The 16929-nt window shown below is 37.0% G+C and overlaps 1 protein-coding gene across 2 annotated transcripts in view; it reads right to left on the bottom strand.

Annotated features, from left to right (window-relative positions):
* Window positions 1–13122, bottom strand: part of LOC126379824 (epidermal growth factor receptor) — a 96675-nt gene extending 83553 nt beyond the window's left edge. The window contains exon 1 of one of the 2 annotated variants that reach the window (XM_050028754.1): window positions 12880–13122. In XM_050028754.1, coding sequence (XP_049884711.1) covers window positions 12880–12943 — 64 coding nt within the window. In that variant the 5' untranslated portion in view covers window positions 12944–13122. The remainder of the gene's footprint in view (window positions 1–12879) is intronic. The other variant, XM_050028755.1, reaches the window with a different exon arrangement.
* Window positions 13123–16929: the final 3807 nt, after the last annotated feature.

The raw sequence follows: 16929 nt of genomic DNA, 5'->3' as shown, positions 1-16929 counted from the left end.
AAAAAAGAAGTCGGCCCTGTTACAGAATTATAAAAATAATTTTGATACGTACTTACTTTTTAATGTTGAGAAGTTTTTATATGATTGAAATTAAATATTTATGTGTGTAATCTTAATGTTTCCGATTTTAAATAACATGAAAACGATGTCTTAAAGTCGTAGGTAATAAGAAGATAAGTATATTTTACTGCTTTATTAATTCGATTTTAATAACATTCTGTTGTGTACTAGTTCCCTTTTTCAGTGTCATTAAAATACATATTAATTTAAAAAATATATATATTAAATCTATCGCGTTTTTTACTAGGCCTAGAAATCTATTTTGAGACTGAAAAAGCTTTGGTAGTCGCACTCTAAGAGAGCAAGAAAGATCTTGACGGTAAAAAAATATCGCATGCGCTGTAGGAGGTTTTGTTACGTATTTAGTAATTATTTCTTCTAGTGTTATTGACACTATTGCAATGATTAGCTATCTATATCGTGATGCGGCTGTGTGAATGTTGGTCATGGCACTTGCGCCTGCGGCCTCACTTTTGTTCTTTTAAATCATTAACCTCATTTGTGACATGCGAATGTTCGCCCGACGTATTTTTAATTCGCTTTAATTCACTTCGGAAATGACATAAAGCTTATATATCTTTAACGAAGCATTGTGCAAATTAGACGTAAGTAATCTAGATTGGGTGCTAACTCTTTCATTCAATTGAAAAGACTTATTACGCATTTGAAAACAAGAGATTTCGTGACCAGTTTCAATATCTGTTTATGTGATAGCCTCTGCTTTTATTATGCAGTTGGTGTATTACGTTTCTATGTTGCGTTGTCAGTTTCAGAAAATGTTGGACTTCAACAATTTATTTTTTCTATGTCACAAGTAATTCTAAGCCATCTTTACCTATTTGGTGATTATCGTACGAGGGTTCCTCTAGGACAGTGATTACGAAGGACATCGTCCAGTTGAGTACTCATGTGGTGGCACGCGGCGGCGTGGAGGCTCGCGGAGGAGCCGCCACGGTCGGCTGACCAGGCGTCACGGGCTACCGACCGCCCCCTCCACACTTTCGGGAATCTTCGGCCGTCGTCGGGAACTCTCGCCACTATTCGGTAACCGTCGTCACCAAGATCCCAATTCCTTAGGTGCGCGGTGACTCAACTAATTATAAGATCTATGGGTGTAATGTAATGATATCATGTTTTGTTGTAATTGGATGGTATTCGGCGTACAATTGTTCATCCATCATCGACTTGCTCAGTGGAATTGTTTATGAGAAATGTGTCTGATGTCACCGTCAATGTTTGAAATAAGACCGTTATATAAAGAAATACTTTTGTCAATTTTTATTTAAATCTTTTTGTTAACTGTATTGTCTTATCAATTTATATGAAAAAAAGGGTTATAATTATAGACATGGGTACTAGAATACATTCAATCTAAAAATCAAGATTAAGATGTAAGAATCTGCCAACCCCCTTGTTTAAACTTTTAATTACACGCGTAAAAAATATATCGTTGTGATATGTATGTCATTAAACCATAATGCTTGTAGTAGCCAGGGACACTGTTAAACTACCATATTACATAAAAGGATAAAACGCGAGGTGTCTCGGTAAAACGATGGCGCCAAACTACATAGTTTGCGGTACCGTATCTGGCGTTTATTTGTCGTCATTGTTCTCTATAATGTATTATGATGCCCATGTGTGCTCGTATAATGACACCCATACAAACACATGTTGTACGACACAATCGGCTGAGCGTGACATGGTATTGACTTTGTCTTAATGTAATCCCATTTGAATATTTTTCGAAGGAATGCGTCTGTACTCTGAAAGTCCTTTGTTTATTAAGGAGGGCAATAGGATTTGAGATTACTTGGAGTGGAACAACCACTTGCTTGTTTTAAAATTTAGCGTTTGCTTTTTTATTTACTATATCAATTTGAGAAAATGTGTCAAGCGCAGAACCCATAATCGGAAAAATTTCTTATTTATACCGCCCTTGAAGTAAATCAACCGTCAAGAATTTTAATGACAGTTTTTGCATGGGAAAAATAGTGTTAAATTACAATTGTGAATACCTAAGTATTATTTATAAAAAAATCGGACGCGAATGCTTTGTTTATATTCTTGTATGTCGTGCGCACCGCACATGTCAGTGTTACTGCTAGCTCTCAAATGTTTGGTTTATTATGAAGAGGACACTTCTAAGAATCCTAGTTAATGACGTGTTTAAGATTCTATATCTATAGACTATGTTTCCTTCGTGAAATAGGGGATTACCTAAAGCCTGAATTAAAACAAGCTATTGAGATATCAATCGACAAGGATCGATAGATCCTTGCACACGAACATACAGTTCTATGCGCGTAATGGCACTGAAGTTGCCTAATATAAGGGTCGTGTGAAATTTTGTCAGACACCGGGGGAAGAAAGTAGAATTGTGTCTAAAGTTGAGGCCTCTTTAGTGCAGGAGTCGAAGCCGGTGTTGTCGACGAAAATAACCTCATTCAGCGCTTTCACTCATAAAGTAGTTTTTTCAAATATAATCCTTTCAAAACACGCCTTGAGCCGCGGTTCGCGTTTAGTTGGGCATACTCGTCAAAACTGTTGTCTTAAATTTTGTACCGAGTGAGAGCCCCCAGCGCTCTCCATTTGTCCGGCTAAGTAGTTAATGCCTTCTGGCGCAAACCTACAAAAATAAAAGATCCGGTCTCGGAATGGGGCCGGTTAAATTTAGTCCAATTAATACTGCAAAGACACAGGTTGGTGCGTTCACTGCTAAGAAATCCATTTGTCGTAGCGCCACAATTTGAAAACACTCCCTCGCCGTTCAAGAAAGGATAGGGATCCTTGATGCCGCACTATCCAGAGACATTCAGTTCAGGGGTCATTTAGAGAGCAAAGCCAATTTGGGCTCTTAAAAGTTGGGTTAGCTGAACAGAGCCAAAAGGTACTTCACGCAAATACTGATGACGATTCAAAGTGTAACTATGTTACCTACTGAATAAAGATATTTTTGAATTTGAATTTGTTACTCTACAAAACAGGGGGAGGGGGAGTAGCAAAAACAAAAACTTGTCGAAAATCATTCTTTAAGGTTATCAGTTTCAGTTTCATATTGGTATTGTTAGTTGTTTATTTTATGTTGACATCTTTAGTTTACGTTTATACTTATGAACGTGTTTAAATGCGTGGTGTCATCCGGTGTCATATTCGCCCAGTTGTCGCTGCAGTACCAGCACCTATTGCATTCAGCAATTAGATTATATGAGCTTCAAACGACATGGAAACTGTAACGTGCGACACATCCGCTAATATCTTTGGAACTCAGTACTACGATAGACTAATGCGACTAAATAACACTAAAACATTGAAGACAATCTGTTTCTAAAAATATATAAGATTGCCTCCCACCAAACAATAATTTACTCAAGCACTAATTAATTGGTTTAAGTATGTTACAATATGAACGAGCCTATTATTAATTATAGTCAGAATATCATGTCATACTCGCCTTGTAGGGAAACTATGATGTGATTCAGTTATACTTACATACTTGTTTAATAATTTGTGTTTAAAAATAAGTATCTTTATTATGACGATACTACTGTCTTAGACACATTCTAAACCTTGTTTTGTTTTAAAATAACAAACTGGTATGACTAATTATTTACTTATACGTATTTAATTCACAAAACAAAAGAATTAGATGCAGCAATGTTGTATCTAGTCACAATAAATGGTATATAAATAACAAAAACAAAACTATTTGTCGTGGTAGTGTTGCATATTGTAACTATAACTTTGTTAATTAATGTGCAATAGAGATCTGAGTAGTTATATATAAAACCTGGAAGTTAGAAGGTGGCCGCAAACCGTCGTAATAGATTAACAATATCTACCGTTCTCTCGATATAAATTTCTCAATTTCTATCGGGCAATTAGCGAATGTTTACAAAATCGCTACGAAGTAGGCCAGTAGGTGCGCTTGGCTTTACTTTAATTGGTCCGGCCATGGGAAAAATATGCGAAATACGTCAGAGGAAGTCGCCGCTATTAGGAATGGGCTCTATATTACAGTAGCGGTACTCGGGTACTACAATTAAGGATTTTAATAATAAATATAAATCTACAGAGTTACTTCAGCATAAAGCTATACAGAGGAGCTCGGTGGCGCAGCGGTTAACGCGCTCGGTCTACGATTGTTGAAGTTAAGCAACTTTCGTAAAGGCCGGTCATAGGATGGGTGACCACAAAAAAAAAGTTTTCATCTCGAGCTCCTCCGTGCTTCGGAAGGCACGTTGAGCCGTTGGTCCCGGTTGCATTAGCAGTCGTTAATAACCACCAATCCGCACTGGGCCCGCGTGGTGGTTTAAGGCCCGATCTCCCTATCCATCCATAGGGAAGGCCCGTGCCCCAGCAGTGGGGACGTTAATGGGCTGATGATGATGATGATGATGAAAGCTATACATAGGAATAGGCTTATTTTCATCAATAGGAGGGAGTTACGCAACATATCTATCACCTCACTACTACTGTAAGGTATAGTAAGATAATACATATAAATCAATGGCTTCAAGTTAGTGGATAAACACCCAATCCCAAGTCGACTTAGACAAGAGATCTTTTCCTATTTTATTATATTCATGTAAAAGAAACAATTGCAAAAAGCATGCGACCTGCACATTTCACTATGCAATTTTTATTTTTTTTATTGTATTTTGGGATGCTTACAGCTAAAGTCGAATTAAACCTTCTATATTTTTGTCGAACAGTTATTTTCCAAACACACATACCTAAACAATAATAATTATTGTTACTTATATAGGTAATTTTACCTTTTAATTTCATGTTACCGGTGAAGTTATGTTATGATGTACTTACTCATAATTGTTGTGTAAGTATACTATAACATTATTTTTCACACACACTAACACAACATGCAGTCAAAATTGCCATGTCGAATATAATTTTATCTATCTAACAAAACCTGTGAACAAAACGAATAACTTAAAACCAATAAGTACTTTATGCCTTGTGCACAAATAATGATTTTACCATTACATTTGATTGACAATTGCCATTCATATTTTTTATTGGTATTTATCTTTCATATTTTTATCAATGCAGTGTGACGATCGACAAAACAGAGACGTGACGAACCCATGTCTATTTCCTAAAACCGATACGATAAAACGTGTCAACTATTGAACGATAACAGATAATAAACGTTTTGCAGAAATGCTTTTTCCTACGAAATCTATCTATGTGTACTTTGTAAATGTAATAAACTACACTTCACTGTCTTAATCAGACTAATTCATACTAATATGTGTTACCTTTTCACGATAAACCGCTGAGCTGATTTCGATGAAATTAAAAACCAAGAGAAGAACAGGACAGGTTTATCCCAGAAATCATCCCTTGAGTGGGAGGAAAACAAAATTACTCGGAAGGAGACGCCTCCCGCTTGCTTATATTTTATGAAGTCTCGTATTTTCACAAGCAGGCTCATAGCCCTATTACTCCATCTCATTGAACAGTGGTTCTCAGGGCTACGGTAACACATTATTGAGGCGCAGCAACGCAAAAGTTGTGCGTTGTAACTTTTGTATCGAAGCAAGAATGGCAGTTTGGAATGTTGAAGTGTGGAACGATTAGCACTATATATATAGCCAATAACCTTTTAACAATCCTTTTACGCTTTTACTTTATCAGACGTACACGGCAATTATGTCTTGTTTGTTCTGAAATGAAGATCGGTAAGTAACACATTTTTTTTCTTAAGATTCTATCTTCGTCCTGCAGTTAGTTAGGGTAGTTAGTAATAGTCATATCACTCTTCCTGTCCCTTTGATTTTGAAAAAGACGTAAGTATGTACCTAAGTAAAATGTGAATAAATAAAACAAATAAATAGTAGGTAAATGCTTGTATGATTTATGAGATAAAGCATGCGATGCCCTCAAGGGTACAAGTTGTGATACAAGTAACAGCCTCTTGCGCCGCGTTCCCAAGCCGATAACATCTTCAACTGTTTATTAATTGCCATAAACAATGACGTGCTCGAAGCAAGGGCAAAAACTACACTAGAAACTATAAACTTCGGGAACAGAGTAATTGCAGAGAGCTCTATAATAAATAAAAAAAGTAAAAATGCAGCCGGTATTTTACTATGTAAGTACTGTTAGTGTAACTCACATACTACTTTGAGTCCAATCTCAGTATTTTATTGCAGAATTTCAAGATACAAGTAAAGTGCCATGTCTGTTCTGATCTACAGGAAATACGAGGCTGTCTAGACTAGCCAATTATTATATTCAGTAAACCAAAGATTAGGTATTTCACCTTCAAATTAATTCATCATTATATTGGACCGTCCACAAGTCAGTCGGGTTTTCATATAGGTATTGTACAATTTATATCTTATATTTCTCTTAAAGCAAGTAGGTACCTATGCATAAGAATTACGAACAGTTAGTCTAGCAGATAACATTACAATATAAGCATTGTTACAGCTATTTGATACAAGGCCAGTCCTTAATAGATATGTATCTCGAATCTACTTCGGTGACGGTAATAATGCTATATTTACAATGACTTAACTATTTTACGGGATGTAGGCTTGCCCTTGTGCGCACGACAGGGTAGAATTATTAAAATAACTATTGTTTAAAATGGAATAAAACGTGACATCGCGCAATGTATCTACCTTCTAGTAATCACAGAAAAAATGATCCGACAAAAGTAATTCTAATTTTCAGTGTCTATGTGTATAAAATTGCCAACGCATTACGAATAATGTACGAATACTGTCTATGGGTGGTATTAATAAACTAATCTCAGCTTTGGGACTGCTCTCAAGATCATGTCAATGACAGTTCTTATATACTAAAAACAGGGACTTGAGCATGATCTTGATGGCAGTCTCAGCTGAGATTCGTTTATTACTACCACCCTATTTGTCAGGCATCAATCACGGAGTTGCTGGGAGCTAATATGGACGATGGTGCAAATATCTAGCCATGACTTAGATCTTGGGAAAGCTCTGGCCGTTATCGCGGCGCAGGTGTCAGCCAATCAAAAAGTATAAAACTCACAAAAGGGCGGCACAAAGTGAGAGTGCGCACACAATCGTCGCAGTTATCGTGGAGAACAATGGCCGCCGCAATATTTTGTCAACAAAACAATCGCTTTCAGGCCGATTGTTGGCAAAAAACATTCGTGATCATCCGTGATTCATTACTAGCCGAAATTAAAGAGATATTTTACACCGATTCCCTCAACGATTAATGATACTGTATCCGACATAAGGAATAATCTCATAAGCCCCTAGATAAGTACAATTCTATACGAATCCATAATATGATTAGGCACTTATCTGTAACTAACTACGGAAACTCAGTTGAGGCTGAGGATCTATTATGGCTATTAATTACTGAAATACTTTTTTGGCTCATCTACCTATGTGAATAAGGAAAATACATACACTGTTCCATGTTTAATTCTCTGAATCTATGTTGTGATGGAATAGTTTAAACTAAATTGAATAAAGAATAAGAAATTCCTGGTATTATTTATATGCTCATAATAGCCAAATATCCTAATAGTTAATACATTGTATAAGGTTTCCGCGGTTATTATCATAATTAAAACACATAATACCTGGTTCTTTCCGAGTTAAAATCCTGGTATTATGTGTTTTAATTATCCTAATAGTCTCCCAACGACACATTACGTCAGTCACGAGACTGCTCGTATTAAATCGACGTCTTCTCTCGAATCTCAAAACATTGAGGTTGTAATTCAACAGTATGAAGTTCTTTATACAAGTGACCATCTCTGCCTTTTCACTACAATCTACCTAATACCTAGTCCTCGCATTAGTTATTGCTATAATTGGCCGAAGGCTATTCGATAAGCAAAACGCGTAACACTATGCCCAGTGTTGACTAGTGAAATCACCAGAAACGACACTCATGAAAAATATTACGTATCAGACCCGCTATTGTTCAAACAAACTTCGTATTAAATGCCATGTAATAAGATTAATATTCGAATGGTAACCAGAAGGTAATAATGTCGTTCTGTTTGGGAATGCGCTGTAAAGTGCTGACGTGATGTCGACTGCAAAAGCAATCTTGGTCGTAATGTCGAGTGTTTTTTTATCGGGAGCACAGTGAAGACATTCGTGTAAGGTATAAATGCTCAAAGAAGTGAGTCAGTAGGTAGTTGATAATTATATTTTAAAAGACTGCAAATATCAAAATCATATATTTCGTCTCACATTATCATCACGACGGAGCATAAGTAATTCTGTTCTTCAAATATAGGTGCCCATTACAGAAAAACGTATGGAAAACTTTAATCCTTATCTTAGTACGGTTTTATTGTGGTTCAGATTGGCTTATCTTTGAGTGCTCATAAAATGCATTTTTTTTAAGCCACTCATTTATTACGAGACTAAGTGTTGCTTGCGCCTTCGTCGGCGTGGATTTCGGTTAAATAGATATCGCGATAGGCATTCTCAAATTAAAAAATTCAAATTCATAAATATAACATAGTTGAGGAGCTCGGTGGCGCAGCGGTTAACGCGCTTGGTCTGCGATTGTTGAAGTTAAGCAACTTTCGCAAAGGCCGGTCATAGGATGGGTGACGTTGGTCCCGGCTGCATTAGCAGTCGTTAATAACCATCAATCCGCACTGGGCCCGCGTGATGGTTTAAGGCCCGATCTCCTTATCCATCCATAGGGAAGGCCCGTGCCCCAGCAGTGGGGACGTTAATGGGCCGATGATGATGAACATAGTTACCTACTGAATAAAGATATTAGTTACATTCTATGTCAGTCTCTAGGAAGTACACAATAGGTCCAACCCGTGTGCCTGAAAAGTAGTCTGTGCCCGTTCCTGGATCTCGAATCTACTACGTCAAGTAAAATGCCGTCCCCGAAAATGTTCCCAAAGGAGGAATATTCCCGTTGTAAAAAATCCTCAATGGTAAAGGCACCGGCTGCTTTTCTTTTTCAAATTGTTCTTTCTTGTACTCTGATCTGATCCTAAAGATTAGGTAATAAAGCTCTTTTTACATAACTTTTGCGCCCTTTTACTGCCGGGAACGTTCCCAAAGTGGAAACATTCCTGGGAACGGGATACCACTGACTACGTCACAACTATCATCCAAATCAGTTCAGTGGTTTAATTAGACGTGAAAAGGTAATAGAAAAACAGACGAATTGTTTTTTATCGATGTAATAAAGTTTGCCTGTCCATGATAAATAAATATTTTTATAGGTAGGTATACTAAATTATGTTTATTGGTCAAGATAACTATGAAATTTTTGTAATGAGGTAGCAAGTTTTGAAGTAAGTACCTAGGTAAGTAGTGGGTTGTAGCATTTAGTTTCGAGTAATAATTAAACCACAAAACCAAAAAGTGAAGAGACTTCAATCAATTCCAATTACTTATTAAAAATGTCAGGAAACGGAAGTAACTTAAAAGCTTTTACAACTTTAAGACAGTGGTAAGTGGTAACGGGTGTCGTATCCGCTGAACTGGGATTCAAACCTGAGACAAAAAGTGGAGCGCTTGTGTGTGCGACGGGATGTGCACTAGGGGTGTCTTTTGGCTTTCTTCCCGTATTGCGAGCACCTACTCGTGTTCACTTCCGTTTTATTGAAATTCCGGAAGAAGGGTAAGTACATTTTTTCGTATTATATTTTAATCATATTTCACATGGGATCACTGATATATATTTTTTTAATTTATTGTCGTCAACCCGCACTGGTACAGAGTGGTGGAGTATACTCCATACCCCCTCCGGTTGATTGAGGGGAGGCCGGTGCCCAAAAGCTGGATATATATAAGCTGTTTATTGTCGTCTGTTTCTTTTTAATTTCAGTACTAAGAACACTCGAAATGCAAGCCAATCAGGTCGAACTAATGGGTAGCCTGGAGCGTCAGTAAAATTTTATTATTGTTGCTAGAGTTGAAATTGCAGTCAATTGTATACTGTCGTCTCCAATACGCCTGTTGATATTAATATGTAACACGCGAAACGCAAAAGTCTAAAATGCTATTACGTACCACCCAAGTGGTCACAAAACAGTTTAACTAGATTTAATCTACTGTGAAAATCTTCTACGCACGTTTAAAATTTTATAGTTCGAGGTAAAGATAAGTGTGAAACCAGTTTAACTTGATCTCTCTTCCGGTAGGGAGCCAATTATGGCGAGTATCACGGGCTGGTTGGAGAGAAATGCTGTTACCCTGGCTCTTACTACCATGAATGGAAATTATTTCAACGTTAAATCGTTAAATACTCTAAGTCCTCTTAAGGCGAATCGACCGGTTTTAGAATCTCTAGATTTCTATAATACACTAAGTAGAAACCTTACCGTTTCACTAAAAATCAAATAACAAAATATTTTGTCTTGTTTTTATGTAGGTAGGTACCTAAGGTACCTACTTATAAACATGTCATGACTTAATTAATCTTTATATTTGTTTAACCGTAAAGTGTAAGAGGCTAAAATGCTGTAAGTGTAACCTATTACCTACTAACCACCCAAGAAAATCTTTTACGCACGTTTAAAATTTTATAGTTCAAGGTAAAGATAAGCGTAAGCGCTTAACAATACGTATGTAAGTACCTATTTAAATTTCTTACTTAATATACAAACAGAGCTTCAATGACTTCATCTTTAAACGTGAACAACATGGAAATGCGAGACACATACCACACTCGATGGAATACTAAGAAATAATATAAGCATTTTCCAAAGATGAATTTGCCTATTTAAAGAATGACCCATAAAATATTAATAACCAACCGCAAGCAAAATAATGCGAATGACTTTATTTATACCTACAATAGCTGCGGTTACGCCACGTTGACATAGCAAAGCTAAAAGTACTGCCATACAAGTGCCGATTGTAGAGGACAAAACTTTTGTTTTGGCATCTGATTGTCCAGTGCCGTCCTTCGTTTACGATAACAGTAAGAAAGAGATAGAACTACTTTTGGTCCTGTCAAACTAACATTTAATCTTTCGAATGGGCAGCACGATAGTATTTATTATATGAAATAAACAAAATATTATGCACTTGATTTACCTTTAATATTTAGGTAAAGATTTTCTTCATGAGAAAGTTTGGACCTGGCGTTGAAGTACCTAATACGTACTTAGTTCAGGAAATCTATAACAATTACACGCCAACGGAGACCTCGGATTTTGCTTGACGAGAACACTAGAGCAAATAGATACTCATCTATCACCACAAATTTTCCATCATTTGTAGACAGACAATTTTTAAATACAATAGAATACTTTTGAAAATCAACATCTCTTGGTTTACTGACTGGGCAGGCTCGGGCAGATGTTGCACGATAGATAGCAGGCTAATAGAAGACTTCCATTAAACAATTAACGCTATGGAACTTGGGACTGGCCGGCGCAAGCGACGCCTTAAACCAACCTCACCATTGAAAACTTTCAGAGTTCTCCTTGGATTCTGTCATTGATTCCTTTTTAATGTTTACAAATTCCAAGCTACAAAACTGTTTACCTGTGTGTCTACATCAAATCGATACATTGACATTATGTAGGTACCGACATTCCCATTACCTATCAAAAACATGAATGAACTCACTACAAGTTTTTCAAAGGTCATCAGCACCTTCGTGGCTTTAATACAGTATTTGACTTGGTCAAAGATAAAATATAAAATTCTAATCTAGAAATTGAAGCCATGATCTCTCTAACATGATCAATAAATAATATAATTTTAATTTTAAATTATTTTTAATAATTGTGGCAATTTTAAGCTCGCTCACTCTGTGAGTACGTTTAGTCGCTTTTCTGATGACAGTACTTCCTTCATAACAAGTGTTTCCATACAAAGTCCAAAGAAAACTTTCGTTTAGACGATTCGTAAAATGTAAGTATCTCATATTCGACTAGGTTGTCAAGTAGTCTATTCTGACGGCTGTTAGGATACCGGCGATATCCAAACTAGACAATGAATCTGTGCTGTACATGCTCTGGTTGAAATATCAGGCTATCTCACCTCTGTCAATCTGGTCTACATTACGCAAGCGTGAGTAAATAATTTATGTGCGTAGATAATAAGCAAGTCTGACATTAAAGCTTTTCTTTGTCTACTGGAGTCGCTAATTAGCGTCATGTAGATATGTACATAATTAATTAATTCGCAATGTAACTTATGTTCAGGCTGCGTTATCCAAACAACTATTTAGCCTAATGTGTGAGCACCACCAAAAAAATATCACCTAGCACCGTATTCAAAAAATAATCTTAACTCGCCCCTGGTGGTTGTGCTATGGGATTCATTGGTCACTATTGAGTAGATAGGTATTTTTACTACTTATAACTATAACGTCTTAAATTTTTTAACGCGTTAATAAAGTAAAGTAAACAATAAAGATGTAATAACAACTTGAACCTAACGACATTTTGCCTTACCCGGTCTCATCTCTACAAATACAGTCACTCAAGAAATGAAACCTATAGGTAGGTAGTTAATACAACGGTTTACTGAACTAGATAGACAACAAGCTTAGCTGTAAATACTGAAACTAACAAACTGTGTTGCAGTCGATGATAAAAACTAACTGTCTTTATTCAGAAAACCGAATTTGCTTTACTTAATACGTATTATTTTTTTCAACCTTGGCGCTCGCCCTTAAATTCGGTTTAATTCTAAATGTCATTCAATTTACATTGCAGAAACAGTAATTAAACGCTAATTTTGGGTTAATAGGAAGGTTGTGTAACTCTAAACCGTTGCTATAACGTGAAAGCAAAAAATGAGGTAAGGTTTAAGTTATTGAAAAAAGCGTGTCTCGCTAAGAGCTTCTTACCTCTCTCCTGTAAGTCAGCCGTGCAGGCGAGAGGGAGCACGAGCAAGAGTATCAGGGTCCACATGGTGTCAGCACATGAGTCACACAAACACGCAAGAAAACATGCTAGCAAACGTCACAAAACACTTGGTCACGGGCGTGCACGACACAGAGCTTGGGGCGTGTGGCCGGCGCGCAGGCGCAGCTTGTATAGAGTCGGCCGCGCGCGGCGTACGCACCGCGCCGCTGCCTGTCAAGCGGACAAAGACTATGTCGCCGGGGAGACAGTGCCGACTGGCTTCCTCCGGTACTTTTATACAAAACTTACGTAGGTACCTACCTACATCGGCCAAATGAAAACAACCGATATCATGTAATTCCACGAAAATAGTTTCGTTCTGACAATTCTTAATATACTTACACTGTTTTCTAATAATTTACTGGAAACTGATAAGATATTCTATAAGGAGAAGACATAGTAAACAATCAGTTTAATTCATATATTGAACCTTTAAATAACAACTATAAAATTAAGTTAGGTATCCATACCCTCTCCGGTTGATTGAGAGGAGGCCTGTGCCCAGCAGTGGGACGTATATAGGCTATTTATTATTATTATTTATCTATAAGTTGTTAGGAAGGTAACTTTTATTGTAGGCAGTTTGTACCTAGTTGCCTCATTGCCGCGAACAATCTTTGCGGTCGGTAGCGGTTCTCTGAGGCTATACGCGCAGCGTCGCATGCGCAGGTAAGCCTCTGAGGGACGCTCGCGCTCCCCGCGCAGAGGCGGGGGAAGGGGATGCTCCATGCACTTGCGTCCCAGCCGGGATGAAAGGCTACATTCAAGTCCAATGCATGAGCTTTTATGCGCCAGAGAATATTGAAAAGACAATTGTCCCTCACACTGCACGTGGTTTGGCGTCCGGTGCTTTGTTAGTCTTTTTGAATGATAGACGAGCGATCATCGAATTCTCGAATAACTTTCTCATTATACGTACAATCGCGCAATATTAAATTATTGAATACTGTGTCAAATTAAGTACCTAATTCATTTGATTGAGCTTACTTACTTACTTACGTTTATTGTTAAGAATTTTGTAAAAATAATATTTCTTTAGCAGCGTTTTTCTTTATAAAACTTCATTTATCTGCTGTATTTAATTAACATATTTAATATAGGTACATATTTAATATTTAATATAGGTATTTAATATAGTACAATTTAAAATACATAGTACGGCTTCACGTAAATTTTATGACAGGCAGATTCAAGCATGTAGAACCGACTGATTAAATAAAAGCTTACGGCCAATAGGCTACATCACTAGCTAGTGAAATGAGATACTTTTCCGAAACGTCAAAACGAAAGTTAAAACTATTGGTAAGTAATAAAAAAATATATCAGCATAAAAATATTTATTTAAAAAAATATATTTATGAATATTTATTATAAATATTTATTTATTTTTATACACTATGAAATGAATGTTTATTATAGTACGTAAATGTGGTATAATACATTGTGATGTTTTATCACTCAGCACATTCAGTCATATTGAGACAAACAATAATCATTATTAAGTATATAGAATATTGACTCTTAAATTATTAATATGATTTCGTAGGTATAAGGATGCCATTATTATTTCAAAGAATAAAACATCTCTCTTTGAGTTGTCAACAAAAATTATTGCAATGTTTTTAATGTTTGCAATCTAGGCTCTACAATAGAGCAACACTTTTGACGTAGGTATATATAAACACAACGAAAACTATTTTTTATTTACCTACTTCTGCGTAAATTCATATCGTCTTTATATTATTATTAAAAAACTAAATATAAGCATGTAGGTAGGCAGGCAGTTTCTAATAAATGTAACTTATCGGTTACGATAATTAAAACTCAACAATGATTATGTAAGCACCTACTTATTATTTCACATTTCAATGTTTCAGTAGACGTCTATTTCTGAAGAAGCTGCATCCGTGATTAGATTACTTTCTTAGAAATTCAGTTCAATCAGCATAAACGTGCCGTAGCTAATCTGTGTGAGTTATTAAAACGTGTCATTGCCTACTTAGTATTGTATAGTAGCTTGAACCTACGAGAAGTCTTGGTACTTGGAAACAATATTTCACCTTTGCCACTTGCTTAGGCAATTTACCTGCACCACCGAAAGTGCACATAATTTAGGTAGCGTATAAATTCACGCAGGCACTTTGGTGTCTATAAACGAGTGTGTGACACATTGTGTTTCGTGGGACATGATAAAGCGAGGCTGCTCATTCATTTCCAACAAACATTTTGGGTGACATTTTTTTTTAATACTATGAACTACCTACATACTTATATCCATTTCTATTCCCGGTGGGGACAAATGACAAAAATCACTTTGTGGACCTTAGTTAGGACATTACAAGCTGATCACCTGATAGTCCGAAAGTAAGATGTTCTGTGCTACAGAAGGCACGTTTAGCCTTTGGTCCCGGTTATTACTTACGGTATAAGTACGTAGTTGTTATATGAGTCAAATCGGGAGCCTTTAGCGACTCACTAATAACCTGGATACCAGGGTTAATGAGGTTGGTAGGTAATCTATCTTTCAACCCACACGATAGAAGAAGAAGAAGTATATTATATTTGTACTTCATTTGAAATTACACACACAAACAGCCATCGCCTCCGTGGCGCAGTGGTAAGAGCATTGGGCTCACGATTTGGAGGTCCAGGTTGGATTCCCGATGGGGGCACCATCGAAAATCACCTTATGAGACTGTCCTTTGTTTGGATAAGATATCGCTGGCTGAACCATCTGGTTGTCCGATAAAGAAAACAAGACGATTCCGTGCTTCGGAAGGCACGATAAGCCGTTGGTCTCAGGTTTCTAGCCCAAATGGCTCTACCAACCCGCAGTGGATCAGCGTGGTGGAGTACGCTCCATACCCCCTCCGGTTGATTGAGGGGAGGCCTGTGCCCAGCAGTGGGCCGTATATAGGCTGTTTATGTAATGTATGTTGAAATTACAATCTAGCCTTTCGTCTAATTAGTACCTTAATTTCAACTCAAATTGCTATGTAAAGTGTAGGCGACACATATAGTGTGTTTGTAACTTAGGCTAAAATGTTTATTAATTGATACTTAGGTACTTGTCATGAACTCGGAAAACACCACCAAGAAGCCGAACATTAAGTTGGTGCCTAATACAATTTTAAGTAGGTAGGTACCTCCCTACACCAATATTGTAAACAACTTTTTTCTATGACATCATTATTATGCTTGCTTGTCAGATCAAATAAACATTAATTTGCATTCGTGTAAATAGTTATCTGTTACTACACTTCTCATCAAAAAAATCGAAACACCTTGCAAGTTTACGTTTTGTCAGGATTATCAGAAAAATGTGTACATTTAGGAATAAATGTTAAATGTCGTTTAATAGTGAGTAATATGAGCTTATCAAATCTTAATGTTAATGTTCTAAATTTAAATGAATTTTTCATAGGTTTCGTATTTTGTTAAATGAGTCATTTTTATTCCGTATGGAGTATAAAGGAAATGGATAAAACAACACACGTAAATGAAAAAAAAAGCTAAAAAACGTTTATTTAATAACTTGTATTCCCTCCCCGAGCTCTAATTACTGCTTCCATACGGTTCTTCATCGATCGGATGAGAGTCACGATCACATGCTGTGGTATATTGTCCCATTCCTCTTGGATTGCATCTTGCAGCTGGCTAAGTGTTTCTGGGGCAGGATCTCTTGCTCGAATTCGTCTCTTTAATTCATCCCACAGATGTTCAATGGGATTCATGTCCGGGCTTCTTGCTGGCCATTCCATAATAGAGATATCGACTTCGTTAAGATAATCTCGTACGACGCCCGCGGTGTGAGCCCTAGCATTGTCGTGCATGAATATGAAGCCGTTGCCAATAAAATGTGCATAGGGCATCACATGAGGCTCGAGACACTCTTCGACGTACCGATGACAGTTTAGTGCAGGCAGACGTGGCCCAGACACGAAAGCAAGCTCTGTCTTACCGTCGGCGCTGATTCCTCCCCAAACCGTCCA

This window comes from Pectinophora gossypiella, chromosome Z (genome assembly GCF_024362695.1).
Source record: "Pectinophora gossypiella chromosome Z, ilPecGoss1.1, whole genome shotgun sequence".
Classification (NCBI taxonomy): domain Eukaryota; kingdom Metazoa; phylum Arthropoda; class Insecta; order Lepidoptera; family Gelechiidae; genus Pectinophora; species Pectinophora gossypiella.
Note: the sequence above shows the minus strand (reverse complement) of the source record. Positions and strands in the feature narration are given on the sequence as shown.